This window comes from Paramormyrops kingsleyae, chromosome 13 (genome assembly GCF_048594095.1).
Source record: "Paramormyrops kingsleyae isolate MSU_618 chromosome 13, PKINGS_0.4, whole genome shotgun sequence".
Taxonomy (NCBI): Eukaryota; Metazoa; Chordata; class Actinopteri; order Osteoglossiformes; family Mormyridae; genus Paramormyrops; species Paramormyrops kingsleyae.
In genome coordinates this window covers 7,238,910-7,258,949 of record NC_132809.1, presented here as the reverse complement: position 1 = coordinate 7,258,949, position 20,040 = coordinate 7,238,910, and the positions used below count along the sequence as shown (strand labels likewise).

The 20,040-nt window shown below is 48.2% G+C and overlaps 1 protein-coding gene across 1 annotated transcript in view; it reads right to left on the bottom strand.

Annotated features, from left to right (window-relative positions):
• The window catches only part of pmfbp1 (polyamine modulated factor 1 binding protein 1), an 89,767-nt gene that overhangs the window by 55,883 nt on the left and 13,844 nt on the right, over positions 1-20,040 (bottom strand). Inside the window, exon 5 of the mRNA XM_072698108.1 lies at positions 2,775-2,909. Within this exon, the coding sequence (XP_072554209.1) occupies positions 2,775-2,909 (135 nt within the window). The remainder of the gene's footprint in view (positions 1-2,774; positions 2,910-20,040) is intronic.

Genomic DNA, 20,040 nt, shown 5'->3' with positions numbered 1-20,040 from the left:
ACTCTCTCTGCACTGACAGATGCATGGAGCTGGAAATCAGAAGCAAGGCGCGGTCTGAACGAGAGTGTCACCATAAACCTGAGAAAGACAGAGACCTCTGACATAAGGCTGGTCAGGCAGATTCCAGTGCGAGAGGCCCTCGGCGCTCTGCCTCCGGTCCGCCACGCACTGAGATGTTTACAACCTCCCACAAGCCCCCAGGAGAGTTATGGGGGCAGGTGGCATAAAAGTGCAGCCCTTAACCCAGAACAGACCCCCCCCCACCCCCCCGCAACCCTGCGCTGGTCCAGCTGTGCCTAACACACCACCCACATACCTACAGGGATCTCAGAGTTATCCACCTGCCCCCCACCCCACAGTAAAGCCACCAGTCCCAAACAGCAGCCTCTGAAGGGAGGCTTTTCACCTCCAGGAATCTTACTGAATCCACAAGGATAAGCGAACAATGCTGAATAAATGTGCCGGATGAATTATTATTAATATTATTATTCTTGCGGCAGAAGGCATCCTGTTTCGCAGAACATTCTAGAGTCGGGTAGGAGGAACAATGTCCTTGCACGTCAAAGAGCCTCCGAATGAAAGCCGTGGGCCATGATGAATACCAAACAGACAGTCCTGCGGAGAAGCAATCCGACACTCTCCTCCCCTAATCACACACCGCAGCGAGGGCTGCGGCAAACCCCCGTGTCGCACCGCGAGGGGGGGGGGGGGGGGGGGGAGAGAGGCGAGCCCAGACAATTGGAACAAAGCCTGAGCTGCAATGGTAATAAACAATCATCCTCCAGAGTGAGGGGGGGCTGGAGCAAGGCCAGGCCTAGACCCCATTAATGGACCTCTAGCTCCCAAACACACTAACCCAACATTTTTTTCATCCGCTTAACAATGAAGAACAAATATTTCTCATTTACAAAATGCGCATTAAAACACGGCCACCTGATTGCATTGAAGCATCTTGTAAATCTCTGAACGCCTCAGTGTCCAGCCAGACAGACAGCCGGTGCTGACAGACCGGTGCGGGAGAGTTTCTCACTGACGCTGGCTACAGGATGTCGGGGAAAAGCGGTATGGCTGCATCAGTCTCCAGAAACAGACCTGTGGCTGGGGGGAGGGGGGGACGACAGAGGCTACCTGCTGTGTCCGAGGTGCAGGGCTGTCACTGTACCCTTGAAGAAGGTCCTATCACTGCAGACCTACATGCAGAGAAGGAGAACTGTACACTATGTCAAATGCTACAAGCGGGCGCCCCAACTTACTCATCAGCCTCGGGCCAAGCACCCGAAACAGCACTCAGAAGTCCAGCTCTCTGGCTGGGACACACATGTGGGCATAGTAAGCATGTCACCTCGGGGCCCTGAAGAACGAGGCAATTTCCTGAGAGTGAGGCGAGGCGAGGCGAGGCAAGACTGAACGTGGCGCTGGGTCCGGGGCGAGTGAGGGCAGCCCAGCCGGCCTCCCTGATACTGTCACACGTGAGTAATGGGCTTCTCGCTCCTGGGACCACCCCCCTATAACAGTGATTCTACCCCCTCTTCCCACTGTGTAGCAGTAAGTGGAGGAGGGGGAGGGAAACAGGACGGAGGAACAGGTACGTGATTGTCTCACTTCAGTCTGGAGCCCTCTTAGAGCACATTAGCCTCATCAAGTTCAGAGGCAGACCTTCTCCTTCAGAGGCATTTACTCAAAATGGCAGCATTGTGGTGAAATGAAATTCACAGGACATTCATTTGTTCATTGTGCAGAACCCACTGTGCTATACTATTTATTTCTGAGTCGTTACTACAGAATTCCATGTCATACTTTCTTTGACATTCTTTGCAATGCTACTGTTTATTGTTGCATATTATTTATTGTTGCTGTCTGTCTGTCTATCTATCTATAGCCCTCACGACAGCTTCCACAGCATCCCCACAAGTCAGAAGGCACAGGCTGAAGAACCAAGGATGTGACCTCATGTTCAAACGTGACCTGTTGGTAAGAAAGCGACAGGCTACCGAACGCATCATTGCCACACGTCAGATGTCAGCACTGTGACTTTCAGAAGCTGTTGCTGGGCAGCGATTCAGTTTAACAACCTCGCATCCAATCAGCTTAATACTGACTGGGTGACACAGCGTGCAGCACGGCAGCCTCATTCGGCTGGGGATTCGGATCCCGCCTCTACTCTGCTCTCTGTGGAGTTTACATGCTCTCTCCGTGTCAGGCAGGCTTCCTCCCACCATCCAATGAAATGCAGTCGCGCTAACTGGCATCTCTGAACTGCCCAGAGTGTGAGCATATGTATGTGCCCTGTGATGGACTGGTATCCCAATCAGGGGCTCCTCCTGCCTTGTGCCCTGTGCTGCTTCTGCTTGACTTGGTAGATCTGACACTGGTTGGTATGAGGAAGATTCCCAAGGAAATCAAAAGATTTCAGTGTGAGACGTATAAACAGATTGATATTTGTTCAGTTTAAAAGAACAATATCTTTATCAACAGGTTTGTATACGAGGGCGGGTCCAGAGGACCACTGACCCCAGCTGCAAGCTGATTGGCTCCTGGAATGTCACTCACTAATTCACAGTATATTAATGGATAATGATACAGTTGCCCCTTCTGTATGAATTATGGCCCCTCTTATGCTACTGACCTTAAAAAAATCCTAGAATCGCCCTTGAATAATATGCCATAATGGAATTAATGATAACATAATGCTGCATAGAGGACTGAGAGTACTGACATACACAAGCAGGACTGTGCGGCACATAGAGTGGACCACACTGTACATCTGTGCTCACCTCCTTGACCTTGCTCTCAAACCGGTGCAGCTCCTGCATTTGCCTGAGGTTCTCCTGGTCCTTCAGGGATAACTCATGGTGCAGCTCTGTGATGGTGTCCTGCAGGGTCTGGATCTCAGCCTCGCGCTTATCCATCTAACATGGAGAAGAAGAAGGCATGGGCCTGAGACAGGCTAATACACAGCAATAACATCAATGCACACATCTGAACGCGCAAAATGTGCTAGTCCAAGAAATTTACCAAAAACAATCAGTCAAAAAAAGGTGCCGATTCAATCAAACATCACAACAAGCAGAACATCCATCCATCTTCCAAAAGCGCTTATCCTGTACAGGGTTGTGGTAAATGAGGATAACATAAATCTCATCCATCCATCTTCCAAGCATGGGGACCTGGGGACCATTCCAAGCAGCATAAGGATGGAACACACCCTGGACAGGATGCCACTCTACACAAACAAAGCAGGGCAGAGATTCAAACCCACAACCACCCCACACACACAAAGCAGGGCAGGGATTCAACCCCACAACCACTCCACACACACAAAGCAGGGCAGGGATTCAACCCCACAACCACTCCCCACACACACACACAAAGCAGGGCAGGGATTCAAACCCACAACACTGGAGGTATGAGGCACAGCACCACCCGATAAGTTATTTTCACTAATTAACTTAAATATTTAACACTACCAGTGTGGGAGGAACTTCCAGCAGGTACGCTTCATATTAACCCCAGCTACTGCCGAAACATTCACATTCTGTTTATATAGAAAACACAGACCGCCAGTCATTTTGATAACCCATTCAACCAAGTATAAATGCTACCCATTAAGAGGAGCATTTCTTTAAATATATCACATCATATTCATTTTAAGAAGGCGTGTGTAAAGCTGACATATATAGCTATAGAGTCTGCATGCGAAGCTTGCCCTCTGGGGATGCTATTAGTGACGGTGTGGAGCACTCTCACTCCCTAACAAACAGGACAGCACCATTCCCATTCTGCACCATCCCCATTCTCATCCCGTTTTCACTCTGTTTCTGCTGTCCGATCTGTATTTTTATGTGGTCATATTCACTCCTTATACAGCAGCTACTTTTCTCTTTCCGTGGTGAAAGGATACAAGACTAACATTATATCTCCCATGTCTTTGATACTGTTGCACTAGAGTGTTAGACAAATTGTGAGCGGCTGTGGATAGAACAGAATTAAACACGCGTATATAAATTCAAGACCAACCAAAACAGGGAACTGTTAAACTTCTTAAATTCGGCAAACTGAATTTAAACAAACATGATACCACCCTCCCACTGGTCAGTGGATTTTACGGACAGCATTCCTGCCCCCAACCTCGTCGGTCACCACTTTGCTTAGCATAACATTGATGTTTTTAATTCCTTCTCACTTCTCTTTCAGCTCCAGCTCCAAAAATTTGCTCAAACGGACCACTTAGGGGGCCCTCTACCCATGTCAGCCTCGGGCCCCCAGAAAAGTTAGTCCACCCCAAATCACGGGTTCCTGTACTTGCAGTATCACTAGGCACAAGCAGCTGGACTGCATCACGCAGAAAGCTGCTACTTACTTCATCATTGTTACGTGCTTACAAGGTGTCAGAACAGCTTTGGTGCAGGATGCTAGAACATTAGAAGAGAGACTTACACAGGCAGAAAACAGTTGTTTATCATTCCATATCGATTACACTCCAGTATTCTGTAACAATGTGTCTTTAAGCGTAAGTCTTTAGGTAGAGCAGCAGTGATATTCGTATTCAAAATGTCACCAGTTTCTAATGCTGCAGCTGCGTGACCTCACAATAAAACTCACTCTATACACTTTACTCTATACAAATATATACTGCAGATAAAACACTGGAGTCCTGGCTCCTCTGACATTAAAACATAAATACAAAACAAGTACTTCAAGGTGGCCGGACACATGACCAAGGTCCAGTTTGATGTCTCATCCTCGGGACGTTACATTTTACTTATTTAGCAGATGCTTTAATCCTAAACCACGTACAACTGACAGAAGAAGGTCAGCCAGTCCCTGCTGTCGGCGGGTAAGAGCCTTGCACAAGGAACAGTAAAATCACTTTGTCAACCCTGGGATTCGAACCAATGACCTTCCGATCGCAGGCACCGTGTCTTAACCTGCTGAACCACACTGATATCTTCAGCCTCCATAGCTATAGTCATACCTTTCGTTCGTCTCTAGTTAGGATGCCTGCAGGGTGAATCTTCGCATCTAAAGCATAAACAAAGAAATTTCCCACTGCCTGGGGGGACCCTGCAAGAGGACATTAGAGACGTTGTCAATTTGCTCTGAAACTTTGAGAGGGCATCAAAGCAAAATGCCCCCCACGTACCACAGCGTTATGAGGTCATCATGCTCAAAGAGGATATGAGGAAACCAGCACATCATCTCATGTGGTCAGCGTTCAAACAGATAAACAGAAAAAGGGCAAACCCTCCACATTAAAATGTATCTACAGGGACCCAGCACGGATTCAAAGTGACTTGATCTTTACAGGTTTAAGTCCTGTTATTATCATGCTAATTGTGGCCTCTTGCATGAAAATATGAAGCATGCAAACAGGGATTTTTTTCCCCCATTCAGCTTTAATCTATAGGATACTTCTTTGGCGACGCAGAGCTCAACGGAGACCCAATCAACAAAGACCCCCCCCCCACCACCAAGGTACAGCTGTTACTAGGCCATGCTGTCAAAGCCACAGCTCAATTTAATATATGCTGTGGCTTTGTTCACCGCAGGTAGCCCCCCCCCCCTCCCCAATAAATGTTGAAATAGCACATTTATCTATCACTGCCAGTACTGAATTCACAGCGGCAAATAAAACTGTATAGCGGGTAGCGGACATCCTCAGCCGAAATACCTCGACAGGACACCGCTCAAGGAAAAGCGAAATGACCACAAGTACGCATTCTGGAGACATGATCTTCAACCTTTCAAGTGCTGGGACCTGCTCCAAAGTGGGTTGGGTTTAATGTCAGTGTATTACACCTATCAACCTTAAAGGTCAGAGGTCACCCTTTTCATCCTCTGGAAATCAGAAATGAGAGTGATACCTTATTAAAATTTCTATTCAGAAGCACTGGGCTGGGGGGACGGCTGGCGACAGATACTAATAATTCGCATAAAAGCGGAGATAGTGGCCTGTGGGGAGCGGGATGAAACATCTTTTGGTCTGTTAGCAGATGGATAGAGTGGGAACAAAAAGTGAATCCAGCCCAAATTTATCATGTAATTTAGGTAATGCACAGGCATTAAGGCAATTGTTACTGAATATGATCTGCTATGAGGCTGTATTACGAGGCCAGACTATATTTACTCATGCAAAGGAAGCTAGAGTAGATTAGAGGCTGCAAAAGGGAAGGAAGAGACACATAGGGAACACACATGAACACTTAGAATATGAAGGAACATAGTCTGAAAAAAACTGAAAAGAATGCTATTATTGCATCACAGTCACATCGAACTCACAGCTCGGATACATTAGTCAGAAACAATGTAAGAGAAGGCACCGCACGTGTATGCACACTGAGATGGGGTGACAGGGTCACCGGGTTCACTTGAAGGGCACAGCAGATCCACAGACCGCAAACTTAATTCGGGCGTCATTAAATTTTAAAACAACACATGAACAACCAGCACGGGAGGGAGAATCCCAGCAGCTGTAAAATCATAGTGTTTTACAGCTCCCCAGAGATTGTGTGTGTGAATAACAGAGAGAGCGATTTTCCCCAGGATGACACCTGCCTATACCTCTCTAACCACGTGATAGGTCATCCTGGATTCAGAGCAGTTAAGCTAACGAATGAGAAATACAATAACACTAATCATATGCCAATGAGAGGACTGTAACTAAAACAAAAATGACATAATCTCTCCGTCATGTGCTTCCTCCGTGATGCATTTCGATGTATTTCACTGATTAGGGGGGGTATGTGACTGCAGCAAACTCTGCACCCCCGTGTGAGTATCGTTAATGCAGTCCTCCCTCCCTCCTGAAAACCACCAAGCTTCGGCTAGAACGTTAAAGGTCACATTAAAATATGCAGAGAAACGGGAATGGGACTCCTCAAAAAAACGTTGTAATCTGAATCAAATCAATAGCCATCAATGGAGAGATCACCAGGAGCGGATAGCAGTGCTGAAGAAAAGCAGCAGACGACACGCCAATGGGCCCGTGGACATCAAGGTAGCTTATGCTTCAGAATGAGCTTCATGTGATGCATCTGCACGTCAGGACTTCACACAAGTACATGCGTGCCAAAACTAAACAGTTACTGTGTTTGAAGACTTTGATGTTGGTCTGAGCAGTTTAGCGGGATACAGTATGAGATCACGGGGATTGCATCGCGGATTGTAACGCGACGTTGATGAAGAAAAATGTGGGTGCAGAAAAACAGCCGAGGGCCGCACCCGTCACTCAACCAGCGCAAGTTCAAGGGGAACAGGGGTCACGGTTTTAAAGCCTATATTCTATAATCTGAGAGTTAAAATGGGGGCCACAGTGAAGCATGAATCACATAGCGTGCTGTCTGACTTTAAGGTAAAGGAGGGGAAATGTCACAAAGAAATCAGCTTTACATGTAATAAGAATTAATTATTAATTATTAGTGGTGCACCAGTGTGGAAACTTGGACCGATGCCAATATATTTTTGCTAATATTACTGATACAAATAACCAGTTAACTACTGCGCTCCACAGATCTGTAGTGAAACTGATGTCGGTGACGTTACTTATTAAGTTTAGATTAGAGAAGGTAAACTTTATTGATCCCAGGGGGAATTCTTTATCTTGTGAATCTGTGCAGAAACCCCAACATATAACTTAGGCAGGTAGACATCAGTAAAGTATGGCAGATTCATGGGACCGTAGCAAGGTCCTGATTGGTGAATGAGCTGATGAAATCTCTCATCCTGATCTTCCAATGCTATCATCTCCATTTCTTTAGTAGTTATGTCTTTAGCTGTGGTTCTGCTATCTTTGAATATTGATTTAAGTATAAGTACCAGCTGGTAATATCGACCAAGATTGACACATCAGACTGATGCTGATGTCTTTATTTTTAACGAACATCAGTTGATACTGATATGTTATCTGATATATTGCATAAAAAAATGTGATATATTGCATGTGAAATGTGATGAGAAAAATGTCAAAATGTACAGTATGACACACCTGGTCACGTTTTTCTGTTTTGGTTTTCTAGAATGCTCCTATGGCAGACAGGCAGAGGGGACCAGTTGGCTATGTGGAGGGAGGAGAGCAGGACCTCGCTGGTGGAGGAAGAGCACAGAGCTCTTGGCCCCTGGCACGGGAAGCTCTCTCTCTCAACACGAGGTCCGGTGATATACATCGGCAGCCTGCCTGAGCTGCCATCGGCCCGGACCCCGTGTAATGTGCTGCTGGAGTGCATTATTTTCAAATGCATCACTCAGCGTTGTGCAGCACAGATAAATTGTATTGCCTCGGATGTGTAATGCACACTCTCACTGCCGCAATATTACACTGCGGGTCGGGGGGGCGCAGTGAAGGAGGCCATTTATTTTTTTTACTGCAGTCAGTATTCCTCCCATTAGCTTCAAACTCGAAATAAGTTACTGCTTTTAACGAGTGCTTACAGTGACCAGATGGTCATGGAAGCAGGGGGCGGGGGCAAAGGCGGCTGAGCGAGGTGGGCGGGGCTCCAGGACCAAAGGACCCTGGGAATTTGGCACGTTGGACACGCACAACAGTGCATCCCGAAACGAAGACCAGGCACCTCCCTGCAGAACGAAAGGCATGGCAATCTCCTTGAGTCAGGCAAGTCCCACACTAAGTGTTTAAAATTTCATGCCATGCTATTTCTCTAACACAAATACCGCGCTCGTCTTAACATGCAAAGCCCACAAAGGAATAATATGGCTCCACCCAGAGAAACAAGTCAACAGAATGAATGAATATGCACATTTCCACAACGAGGTGAACAAAATGAATTTTCTTATCACGTATCCCCAGAACCAATAATGATTCCTAGAAATGTTCTTGCGAGGATTATCCTGCAGATTAATGCGACCTATTTCTGAGCAGAATATTTCCACAGTAACCCTTTATTGCCTGAAGGGGAATCACTTCCTGTGTCACGGGCAGGGCCAGCACTCTTTAGCAACACCTTCACAGTGGGAGAGACACAGAACGCAGAATTAGACCACCTGAACAATACACAGCTAAACCTGCAGTGAACCGGAGCTGACAAACAAAATTCAGCTGAGGTGTTTGGGCCGTCTCACACGTTAGCTCAAAGTTAACAAAAGTTAAAATGACACGTTACGCCAGCGTGTCCCAATCCGGTCCTCGGAAACCCGGAGACAGTCCACGTTTTTGTTTCGGAGCTGGGAGGGAGCAAAAACATGGACCGTCAGTGGGTCCCCGAGGACCGGATTGGGAAACGCTGCCTCTCAAGATAAAACCACATACAGAGTTTTACCACAGACATAGGTCTTGCCATGGACACCATTTGTCTGTATGGACAGGGTGACAATCTCTAGATCAGGGGTGTCAGACTCCCCTGCACATTTTTGGGTTTCCCCTCATTTAACACACCTGATTCAACTCCTTGTGCTAATTATCACACAGCTCTTGAGCTGAATCATTTATGTGGGAACAGGGAAAGATCTACACCGGGCTCCGCCCCCCCAGGAATGGAGTTTGACACCCCTGCCCTAGTTAAAATAATCCGGAGAAATGAAGCAGGAACTTGGTGGCGATCGTATAAAGAAACTGCCTGATAGCACAACCGCCATACTGTAGGAAAACCAAAAACCGCGAGAGCATTACAGCTCCACCTACACAACCCCCACCTGGGAAAGGGGACCCCCACTTAAGTAGCACAGCAGGGTGGAGACCAGCAAGCTAAAAGCCTTTCAAACCTCTGACCCCCTAACTCCCAACAGCCAGATTACCTGAAAGCACACTGTCACATTTTTACCAACTAAAAAATGAACATTATCAATCTCAGTTCATTCCACTGAATATTATAACACCTCACGCAGAGCAAAAGCACAAAATAATGACACCATTTAATTTCCATAAGCTGCCTGTTTGACTCACACCTCAGTCCAAAGACACACAGTGAGGCTGAATGAAGACACGGAATTGCCCAAGGTGCATGAGTGTGTCTGCACTACGATGGACAGGAACCCCGTCCAAAAAGGGACAAGCAGATATTATAGCCAATATAACAGTACATTGGTCATCAGGTAGCATTTTAACCTCACACCTCCAGGGCTGACAGCGGAAACACAACCCTGAGTAGGTTTCCTCCTACAGTCTAAAAACATATGGTTTGGTGCCTCTAAATCGCTTTTTGTATGTGTATGTCTGCGCACCCAGTAATGCACAGGCATTCTGCTTTGTTTCCTTGCCATCTGAGACAAGCTCCAGGCAAACCCTCTGCAGGATGAGTGGTTATGATGGATGGATATTACACATGGCATCTTATTCCCTGGGTGAGTATGCAGCTTTAAGAATATATACATTAGCTATTCTCATTGTGTCCACACTGCATGAACACCATTAGGTGTTGGGTTTTAGACACAGAGGAAGTCACACCTTAGTCAGGGCCTGCTACAGATGCTCAGGGGGGTGCACGAGGCCTGTGTGTGACGTAGAGAAGACTCCCGTGGAAGGAGCAACCATGTGTATATACAAGACTGTCAAAAGTACTGGGCAGGGCCTCCCACACGAGGGGAGAAAGGATAAGACTTTCTGGGGCTCAAACACTAGGGGGAGCTCATGAGTGTGTGAGTGAGGACAGTGAGAGCTTCAGTTTGGGGGGAGAGACTTTTCAGAGAAAATAATTTTTCAGCCATATTTTTGTGAAGCCCTGAAGATGGGTAACCTATAATAATCTTGATTATCTCTCCCAGAAGAGAGGGCAAACCTCCAGCACTGACGCATGATGGATATCTATCTGAAGGTCCTATCACAGAAACGTCCCACCCGGCAAGTGCCAGTGTCCTTAAAGGCATTTAATCCTAGACATCCTGAATACTGTAAACAGGATAAGAGCAGAACCAAATACTGGAATTTGAGTCTGGGCTGTTTTCTGTGTTGGAAGAGTAAAGAGCTGACACAGGTATCTTCTCATGGTGTTAAAGCGAGCATACATTGACAACATTTGTCACACTATACTGGAGGATTAGGTCATTTGTCACACATGAAACTGGTGGATGGGGAAAGTAAGATCTGCTGAAATAAAATGTGTTGAACATTATTCTCAGATACAATACTGTTGCAGGAGACACAGTAAAGAGTTCTGTATTACACCAGGAAGTACTAAAGCGCCTCTGATTAGCCGCTAAGGTGTATCCCTTAGGTCAGGGGTGGGGAACCTGTTCCATGGAGGGCTGGTGTGGGTTTTTGGGATGACCTCTCAATCAGCCAACAATAAAGCAGTATTCTCAACTCCTATTGTTACTGGCTGATTAAGAGGTCATCTCAAAAACCTGTAACCACACCAGCCCTCCATGGATCAGGTCCCCTCCATGCGTTAGGCAACGCTATGCCAGTATGTTCTTGTTCCTCACAATTCCTCAGATTCTGCTGTTTGGCTTGAAAGAAGGATGTCTTCAACAGCATGTCAACACCGACACGAAGAACAGTCTACCAGCATGAATCACGGCCATCACTACTATTACAGTGCACCACGGCAGTGTCCAGGTCACACAGCGTGTATATATCAGTATCAAAGGGCCAATGAAGATGCCTAAGCGATAATCGCTGTTAGGAGCGGCCAGTTAGCAAATGCAGCACTTCCGACAGACACGTCCTGGACGATTTCCGAAATGCCAGACAAGTGCTAGGTGTCAAAGGCAGTTGTGCCGCTGGGCTGGACTACATTACTGAGTACATTACCCAGGTCCTCACTCACCAAGATGTCCGTAATGAGAGTTTGACTGCAGAAGCCCTTGCCTGGCATACCAAAGCCTTCACACGGCAGATATACAGTTACAAGATGCATGGAAGTCACACATAGTTCACTCAATGCTGATCAATTTCTAACATGTTACAAGTCAAACAAAGGCTGCAATGAGGAAGACTTTGAGTTGTTCAAATCAAATTCTGCTTTCCTTAGTCATGAGACTCCTAAAACCTTTCAGCAAGCAGTAGTGCAGTTCAAAAACTTTATTAAAGGTGAGCATTTCCAACCAGCTAAAGAATGTATGTTTGCTTTCTTTATATTATGCAGATTTCCCAGACATATGACACTTTAACTGTTAAAAAAATAGAATGAGGTGACGATGATATCACAAGTGACTATCAAATTAATTTATTATAATTTATTTTATTCAATGATCCAAAGCCTGGAAGACAGATGAAGTAGCATTTATTTACATTAATTTTGCACTAACTTTCAATTTTAAGAAGCTGTTGCCCTTTTTGGACATTTAGTTTTCTTTCTAATTTCATTTTCTTAGGGAAAAACCTTTTCATACTTCAGAAATTTCTGAGTGCCTCAGCAGTGTGGTCTTGCATATTTAATACTCTCAGCAGGTGAAAAAGAACATTTTATCCACATTTAAGGAAAACTACTTATCTTCTGTTCATTAACATGCACATTAACCAGGCAGTGACCAGTTTATTATCCTCGTGACCAGCATCAAAAGCAGCCTGTGCTTCAGAGAATCCACAGATTTATGCCGCAGCTCTCGAAACCTCCCAAGAAATTTCAGGAGTTGTTCCAGGTCATAAAAAAATAAAAGGAAATTGCAGATTTGGTCGGGCGGCATGGTGGTGCAGTGGTTACCTCACACCTCTGGGACCCGGGTTCGAGTCGGATTAGCGGGTTGGAAAATAGATGGATGGATGGATGCAGATTTGGTCATTTGGAAACCAAAGCAGTCGCTGGCCACTTTCCTTACACACAGGAGCATTAACGCTGCTGTTTACTGTATGTGGGCATGCTGTGGGTGTAATCTAACAAATCACAGAAAGCCACAGACACACTCAAAAGTCTACGGTGGTGGGATCTCTGGCACTCGCCTCGGACCCTCTGCCCCACAGCATGGCCGTCCTTCAAAGGCCCTGAATCGCCATCCCAGAGCTGGGAAAAACCAAACCCAAGTTGATCGGGCACGTGGACGGCGATTCGGGGAAAAAGTACGGAAGACGATCAATCCTAGTTTGGATCACACGAGCAGAAATGCCTACCCACCCAGGACTCTCTACAGATACCATCCGACACGTTATCGGATTCTGCCGACGAAAACCTGCAAAGGTCGGGGAAAAGGGGAAAAAAGGAATTTATTCCAATTTCTGCAAAGTAGAAAAATATCCAAAATCAGCATTTTCCTCATTCATAAGTGTCAGGGGAGGAGCCCATAGTCTGTGGGGCCCTTCCTCCTCCTGGGCGAAGCCTCACACAGTCATTGTGAAATCACCGCGTGCGTGAAACCGAGTGGGGCGGGTGGGGGTTCTGCGTCTGCGTCCTCTTTGTAAGTTATGGGAACAGTTTGAGGCTGGTGCAAGCAGCCATAAATTATAGAATTCATTTGCATATTCCTGGCATAAGACATTATGCAAATAGCGGCCGATTTGCATAATGGATTCCTCCTGTTGCCCCCAAGTTGTTTCATGGTTTTTTTTTTTTTTATTTAATAATGAAAGAAACAAGGAGAAGAAAGGAGCGAATGGGGTGTTTAAGAGGCACAGAGTGGCGTGCCAGCGCCCCGCAGTCACATGCAGGGATAACAGCAAGGAGGAAATCAGCAAAGCGGCATTGGAGAGACACGGAGAGGTGGCAGAGGCGGGGCGGGGCTGGGCTGGGCTGGGCGGTGTGAGGGATGGATCGATCAGCATGGGGACGAGGCGGAGAGCCACGCTGGCATCCGAGCGCCCACCCCACCGCAACCAGGCGCGGCCACTCCACTCCTTAGCTGCCGCCTCGCTAATTAGCCGTGGCTGACGAGAGTGCCGGACACAGGGGAGGCGTGATATTAAATAATTAACCTCGCGAGTGCCGTCCGCACGCCGGCAGGAACAGAGAGGGAACGCAGCAGTGACAGCAATTACTGAAATTAGCGTAGCCGCGGATAATCAGGAAAACAGCTCATTAGAATATGAATGAAAAAAAGCTCCAAGTCGTTTGGGCAAGCATGAGTTCTGAAGTTATAGGGACAGCGAAGTGGGCAAGGCGGGCGCAGCGAGATGGGCGGGAGCTTGCGTTAGTGACGGGGGGCATGGAGTTTATGGTGGGGGGGTGGGCAGCAAAGGGGGTGGGCAATGGGGGATGGTTTCGTCTGTTTACAACAAAATGCCAGCACAACATCCTGGAGGGGGATCAGATGGCGCAGCCCGAGCCGGCTGCTGGGGGAGGAGGCGGGGCATCTGCCAGGCGTGGGAGCGGGCGGATGCTCGGAGACGCCAGCTAGCCAACTCCCCCCCTGAACAAAACCACAGCAGTGGGCGGAGGACATGGGGGAAGAAAGAGGGATGCATGTGAGAAAGCCAGAGATGGGGGAAGAAAAGAGGAAAGCTGGCACTGTGCCATCCATTCTTCGAGAGAGGCGGGCAAGGCTGGCGTCGCTGGCAGACCAGGGAAGGACGATGATGGCGGCGGTGGCGATGAGGCAGCGCGGACGCAAGGATGGGGGTTCAGCAGGGATGGGGAGCCATGGCGACATGGGCAGTGCCTACTGGAGATGGCAGGGGGTTATGGGTAATAACTGATTATTTTATTACTTGTCTGATTTATTTTCCCCTCATCCTATAGAGCGGATCTTCCCCATGGAAACGCCAAGGCTAGTGGAGGAGAAATGATGAGAGAGAAACACAAGACCAATGAAGAAAGAGAACAACTCACAGCAGACTGGCGCATTGTCCCGGGGGGTGGGTATGGCTGGGGGGGGGGGGAGGTGCAAAAGAAAGCCCTCCCTCTTCCTCAGTCTCATGCTGCAGTTCACTGTGCCAGGCAGACAGTTGGCAGACGCCATGCCAGCGCGCGGACTGGCAGACACATGCACCGACAAGGGTGGCCCTATCCTCGGCGTGTTTCCGGGGACGGCTGCAGCGGCGGCGGCACTGGGGAGGCACCGGGTCCGGGAGGCGCCGGGTCCGGGACTGACAGAAGGCGGTGCCCGCAGCGGCTGACAGGCTGACACGGATACGGCAGGAAGAGACAGCCCACCGCATCTCGCCGCAGTGCTAATTAAAACGACTCAAGTTCTTGCTGTTAATTAGAATGAGACTGAAAGGGGGGATTACAAACAAAACAAAGCGGCCAGCCGACTGGCGGGGGGGGGGGGGGGGGGAAGAACACGCCATCACGCCCAGCCCAGCCCAGCCCAGCATCCTGCCCGCTCTGCGTGCCAACAGCGGCCATGTTTCCTTCAGGTTTCCTCAGCAGCCGCCACTGGGCTGGACTGTCCCTGGCACCCGCTGCCCGGCCCGCACCCCAAACAGGAGACCCCAGCAACATGCCAACTGCCAGGAGGGAGCAGTTTACAAAATGCATCAGCAAGAATTGATGGGGCTGGCAAATATGAGACTGCATACTAATGAAGAACATCCACGGCAAAGAAAAAGAAAATCATAACCAGTAATGAAGTTTTTTTTAAATAATAATAACCACCACCATTATTATTATTATTATTACCATCATGCTGTGCTGAAATTTGTTTTGTTTCACCTGATCCTCAAAACTACTCTTTCAGAGCGACAAGACGAACTTCTTCAAAGGTGGAAAAAAAAGCATGAAACTACATGATCACTGAGAACGGCAGAGCTGCAGAGGGAGGCAGGCGGGCAGACGGCGTGCATGTCTGTGTGTGTCTGCGATTTATCCACATTCACGGCAATCACCAGGGAGATTAATGCCTCACGCTGTGGATCTATATGGTGCCCAGGAGCCACGGTGATGCCACACTACAGCAGGGCACAGGAGGCGGGCACAAGGGAGGAGGTCCCGCTGCACAACCCGTCCGCAACTCTGCAGACCAAGGGGGGCGCCGTGGGAATCTGCCCGCCCCTCCGACATCAGTTCCCCCTTTCCTTGCCCCATAATGCCAACTAACCAGGCAAGCACCTAGTTCCCATTCTTACTCAGCTGCCGTGTCTCTCTCAGGTGGTACCCTGCTGCCCAGGCACACCGTCGGGGCACCGCATCCCTTCACAAGGTCCCGGGGAGCGGCGCCGTTGTTCCCGCAAGCTCCGCTGGCATTGGGCACCGAGCCAAGGATGGGTTGCGCTGTGATGGGAGCCACAAGAGGAGCACGCTGTATTTGTCTCAGCTCCATGGGGGAAAAAAAAATCACAGCCCATACGGTGCGGCCACACATTGGGGAACTTCATTTTTCGGCTGCCATTACCCGCATCTCCTGCTTCCGTCTGACACAGTGAAAAGGTCTGGATTATAAATTGATAAACCAGGCATTCACAGGGAAGGATTACAAGGGTCTTTGTGCTTCTTTGGGGCTGCTACTTAATGACAGAGCCAGAACCAAGATGGCCACCGACAAGAAGGATTACCTCCAAGTTGGCATCTTCTTGGGCATCGTCACCGCAGCTCCAGCAACCCTGTGAATATGCGATCGCGGAAAATGCGCAAGACCACTCCGGCTCGTAATTTCTGTTTGTGCTCTCTGCTACAGAACGAGGGGATTCTTTTTTTAATGCGCTAATGAGGTCGGAATCATCTGCCTTTCATTTTAATTCCACCGGGATGTTAATTGTGCCATGTCTTCATTATACAAATGGATTACAAAAAAGGAGAGAGGGAGGGAGGGACGAAGGGGGGTGGATTTCTTGTGTTTATCGCTCTACAGTCATACCGTACCATACCTCTGGCAAACAGCCACTAGGAAAAGCATACACTTGACCATAGAGGCACCTCCGGCTTCTACGTGAGAAATCCTGCACTCCTGCTACCTCTCCCATCCAAGCAAGCCCCGGCTAAACCTGGATCTTACAGATAGAGCATCCGCTCTTGGATTTCTCTGCCCCCGTCATTTGGGAACTATTGGCATCGCTAATTATAATCCTTCGCGATTGTATTATTTTCTTTAACTGCTCTCGTTATACCAGCTTGACGTGCGGGTTTTGGAGCGGCTCAGAACAAACCGGGAGACAACGAACAGCGTAGCGGAAAAGCGTCCCCAGCGCTTAATCGACATGCAGCCGGATAATTTGATGCATATTTCATTTGCATATCATTAAAAAGCGACGGCATGCTGGCAAACGGCTGGTGAGCGAGAGAGTGAGAGAGAGAGAAAGAGAGAGAGAAAAATAATTAGCAAAAGGCCGGTGGAGACTCTTAAAGATAAATGGTCGCTTTCCTTCAATCTGCATGTTCGCTTAAGTTCAGGTCCAAATTAGACTAAACGCCTGGCGACACACACGGGACATGTACACGGGAGACGTGTGTGAATTAGCACGCGCTAGACAGCTGCTAACGCGTGTCCGTTGCTTTGAAACGCCATGGAAAATGGCTGATTTCTGAAGCTTTTTGAAAGATGAGAAATTGATGTTTCTATTGCACAACTTTGAGAGCGATCTGGCAGTGACATAGTTAAATGTGATCACTGTACTTCTGAGTATTAGTACAGTGTCCTTTAAGGAGAGTAAATTGGCAGACTGAGTGCTGTGGATTAAGCCAAGCTCTGAAAGGCGAGTGAGTGAGTGAGTGAGTGAATGTGGTGAGATGGGCACACGTGGATGAATGGGGCGCCAACTTCAACCTGCCATCTGTGTTGTGGGGGGGGGGGGGGGGTGGGGCTTTCTCTGAGCCCCCCAACCTGTACTCTCAACATTAATGAGCACAAAGGTGCCATCGTGGGCTGTGAAGTACCCAGCGAGGATACACCCCTCTCCCCAGGAAGTAGAAGGTAAAGCTTGTTTATTTAAACACTCCTTCCAGGTGAGTGCTGCAGACTGTGGTCCATACTCTCCCACGTCAGTGCTCCGAGGGGGGGGGGGCTCCGCAGAGATGAGTTTATTAACTCCCAGGACACTGGGCGGAGACGTGGGAAAAGCATGAGGTCAGTGAGGATATGTCACATCCTTCGACTCTGTTTGAAAACCGGGTAGGAGGACAAGGTGATGGGGGGGTGGAGTAACTGCAGACCTCAGAATGGTGGCAGACTGGGTTTCGTATTCCGCAGCGTGACTGAAACAGGAAATGTATTATACATAACAATGACAGAAAGCGGCCTGGGGGGGGGCGCTGTCATTTAGCAGCTCCTTCCTCCTGCGCATCCACTAGCTCATTATGCCTTGGGACTGTTATCATTCCTGTGTAAACAACACACCTATTGCCAATCCTGGCGGATTTTACACGTTGTTGCGTCGGGAAGGAAAAACTAAAGAAATGAGCAAGTATTCAGGGGGATTAAATGGCACAGGGCACCTTCAGACAGACGCCTCTCAGTGACCTGAGCGGACACGGTCACACCAGAGCTCTCAGTGCATTTCCCGGCCTAATAAGCTAAAGAGCAATAAGCAGGAGATTACGGATGCAAATGGCCTCATCTGCATGAGAAATACAGCAGCAAAGGCAGGAATGAGCACATGTTCAAACTTCACACAAAGGCTACAGGGAATTGCCAGTGTTTGACTGAGAGGAAAGTGCACAGCTCAGGGTCACGCAGAGACAGTGCCGCTCGCCAGCATACTGCATTCCCATTTCTGTGCTAGTTATGTACTGGGAATGGCAGAACTAGTTTTTTGGTCCATGGGATCCCTGGAAATAGGAGAAGCCCTCCCAGCAAACTGGGATTCCCAGGAATGGGAGAAGCTGCAGCCCCCCCCCTTTCCCAAACAGCCTCACACGCGACACCGCATGGGGTAGCGGGCAGCCACCCAGTCCCGACGCAATTTTGGAGATTTCAGCGATGCAACAGCACAGGAATGAGAGCACTGCAGCACAACCGCAGGAACGGGCAGAGACAGACACTGTAATCTGAAGCATGTTTCTGATGTTTCTCCTCCCACAGCACCTGCCTTTCCTATTTCAGTGTAGTGTCATTTTTAATCCTCCATGACCTTTCTAGTGATTTGCCTTTATATATATATATATATATATAAAATACGCTTTGCATTATTACCAGCTCAAACTCTTGTGCCTGAGTAAAAATACCAACTGGTGATTTCATGCAGGCCGTACAGCCGTGTTTTTAACAAACCAGTAAATTACTGCACCCTTTAATTAACATATCAATTCATTCTGTCAAGCTCATGCACGACCTTTGCCCTCCTGCCCCTGTTCATGGTCAGTTCGTAGCCACGCCCACACAGTTAAAGGGTACAGTCACACCCTGCCCCCTGCTGTCTACCGCACTGCATGAAGCTCTGACGCTGTCCCTTTAAAAACCTCCTGACAGGACAGCTGCCAATTAATGGGTTTCTTTTAATTACATCAGATTAGAATTAACAAAGCGTCACATGGCACTCAAGGTGACCCATGACGACTTGCAAGCTTTTGTATAAACTTCCAGGAAGGTTAACCGTCAATCATCATCACTTCCTGATAGCAGCCTGTCACAAGGGGAAAAAAAAGCCCTTTATGTGAAGTTTCACGTCAGAAACACAGAGCGCCATTTAACCCAAAAGGGGCGAGGCCATTTAATTCCAGAAGCAGAGAGAGAGCAGACAGAGGCGGTCACATTCACAGGGGACCTGACACAGGCAGCGCAAATTACACACAAGCACCATCACCGTCAGCTCCGACATTAACAGATTAATGCATGGCCTGCTGCAATAAGAAATGCTTGTATTACACTGGTAATGAAGAGGCCCAAGAGTAGATCTTATTTTAATGACGCTTATCACTGAAATCATATCCCATTCCTTGTCCGCCAATGAGAAGCATCAACAACAATAATTAATAGAAAGGCAAAAATATCCCCTTAACCACTAGTTGACAGTCACAAAAATTCAGGAACCTCAGATCTGTTCATATGATTTTAAGAGGGTGTGAGGTCCAGGTTCTAATCCTAAATCTGCTACCCCAGGGAAACACGGTGAATCGAGGGTAGACAGATAAAACGGGCAAAGCCCAAAAAATATCAGCCACAGAGAGGCATGGCTGTCTCCGACGCGCCTATACTGCTGGGAGCGAGTCACCCCAGGAGCCCACGGTGTCCCGGAACCAAATGAGGCAGGAGGGGGGCACTGCAGACATCCCTGACAGCTCCCCCATCATCCTCGTGTTGCCGTAGCGTAGAGCATCCCCCCCACCCCCACAGACAGCATGACAGCTT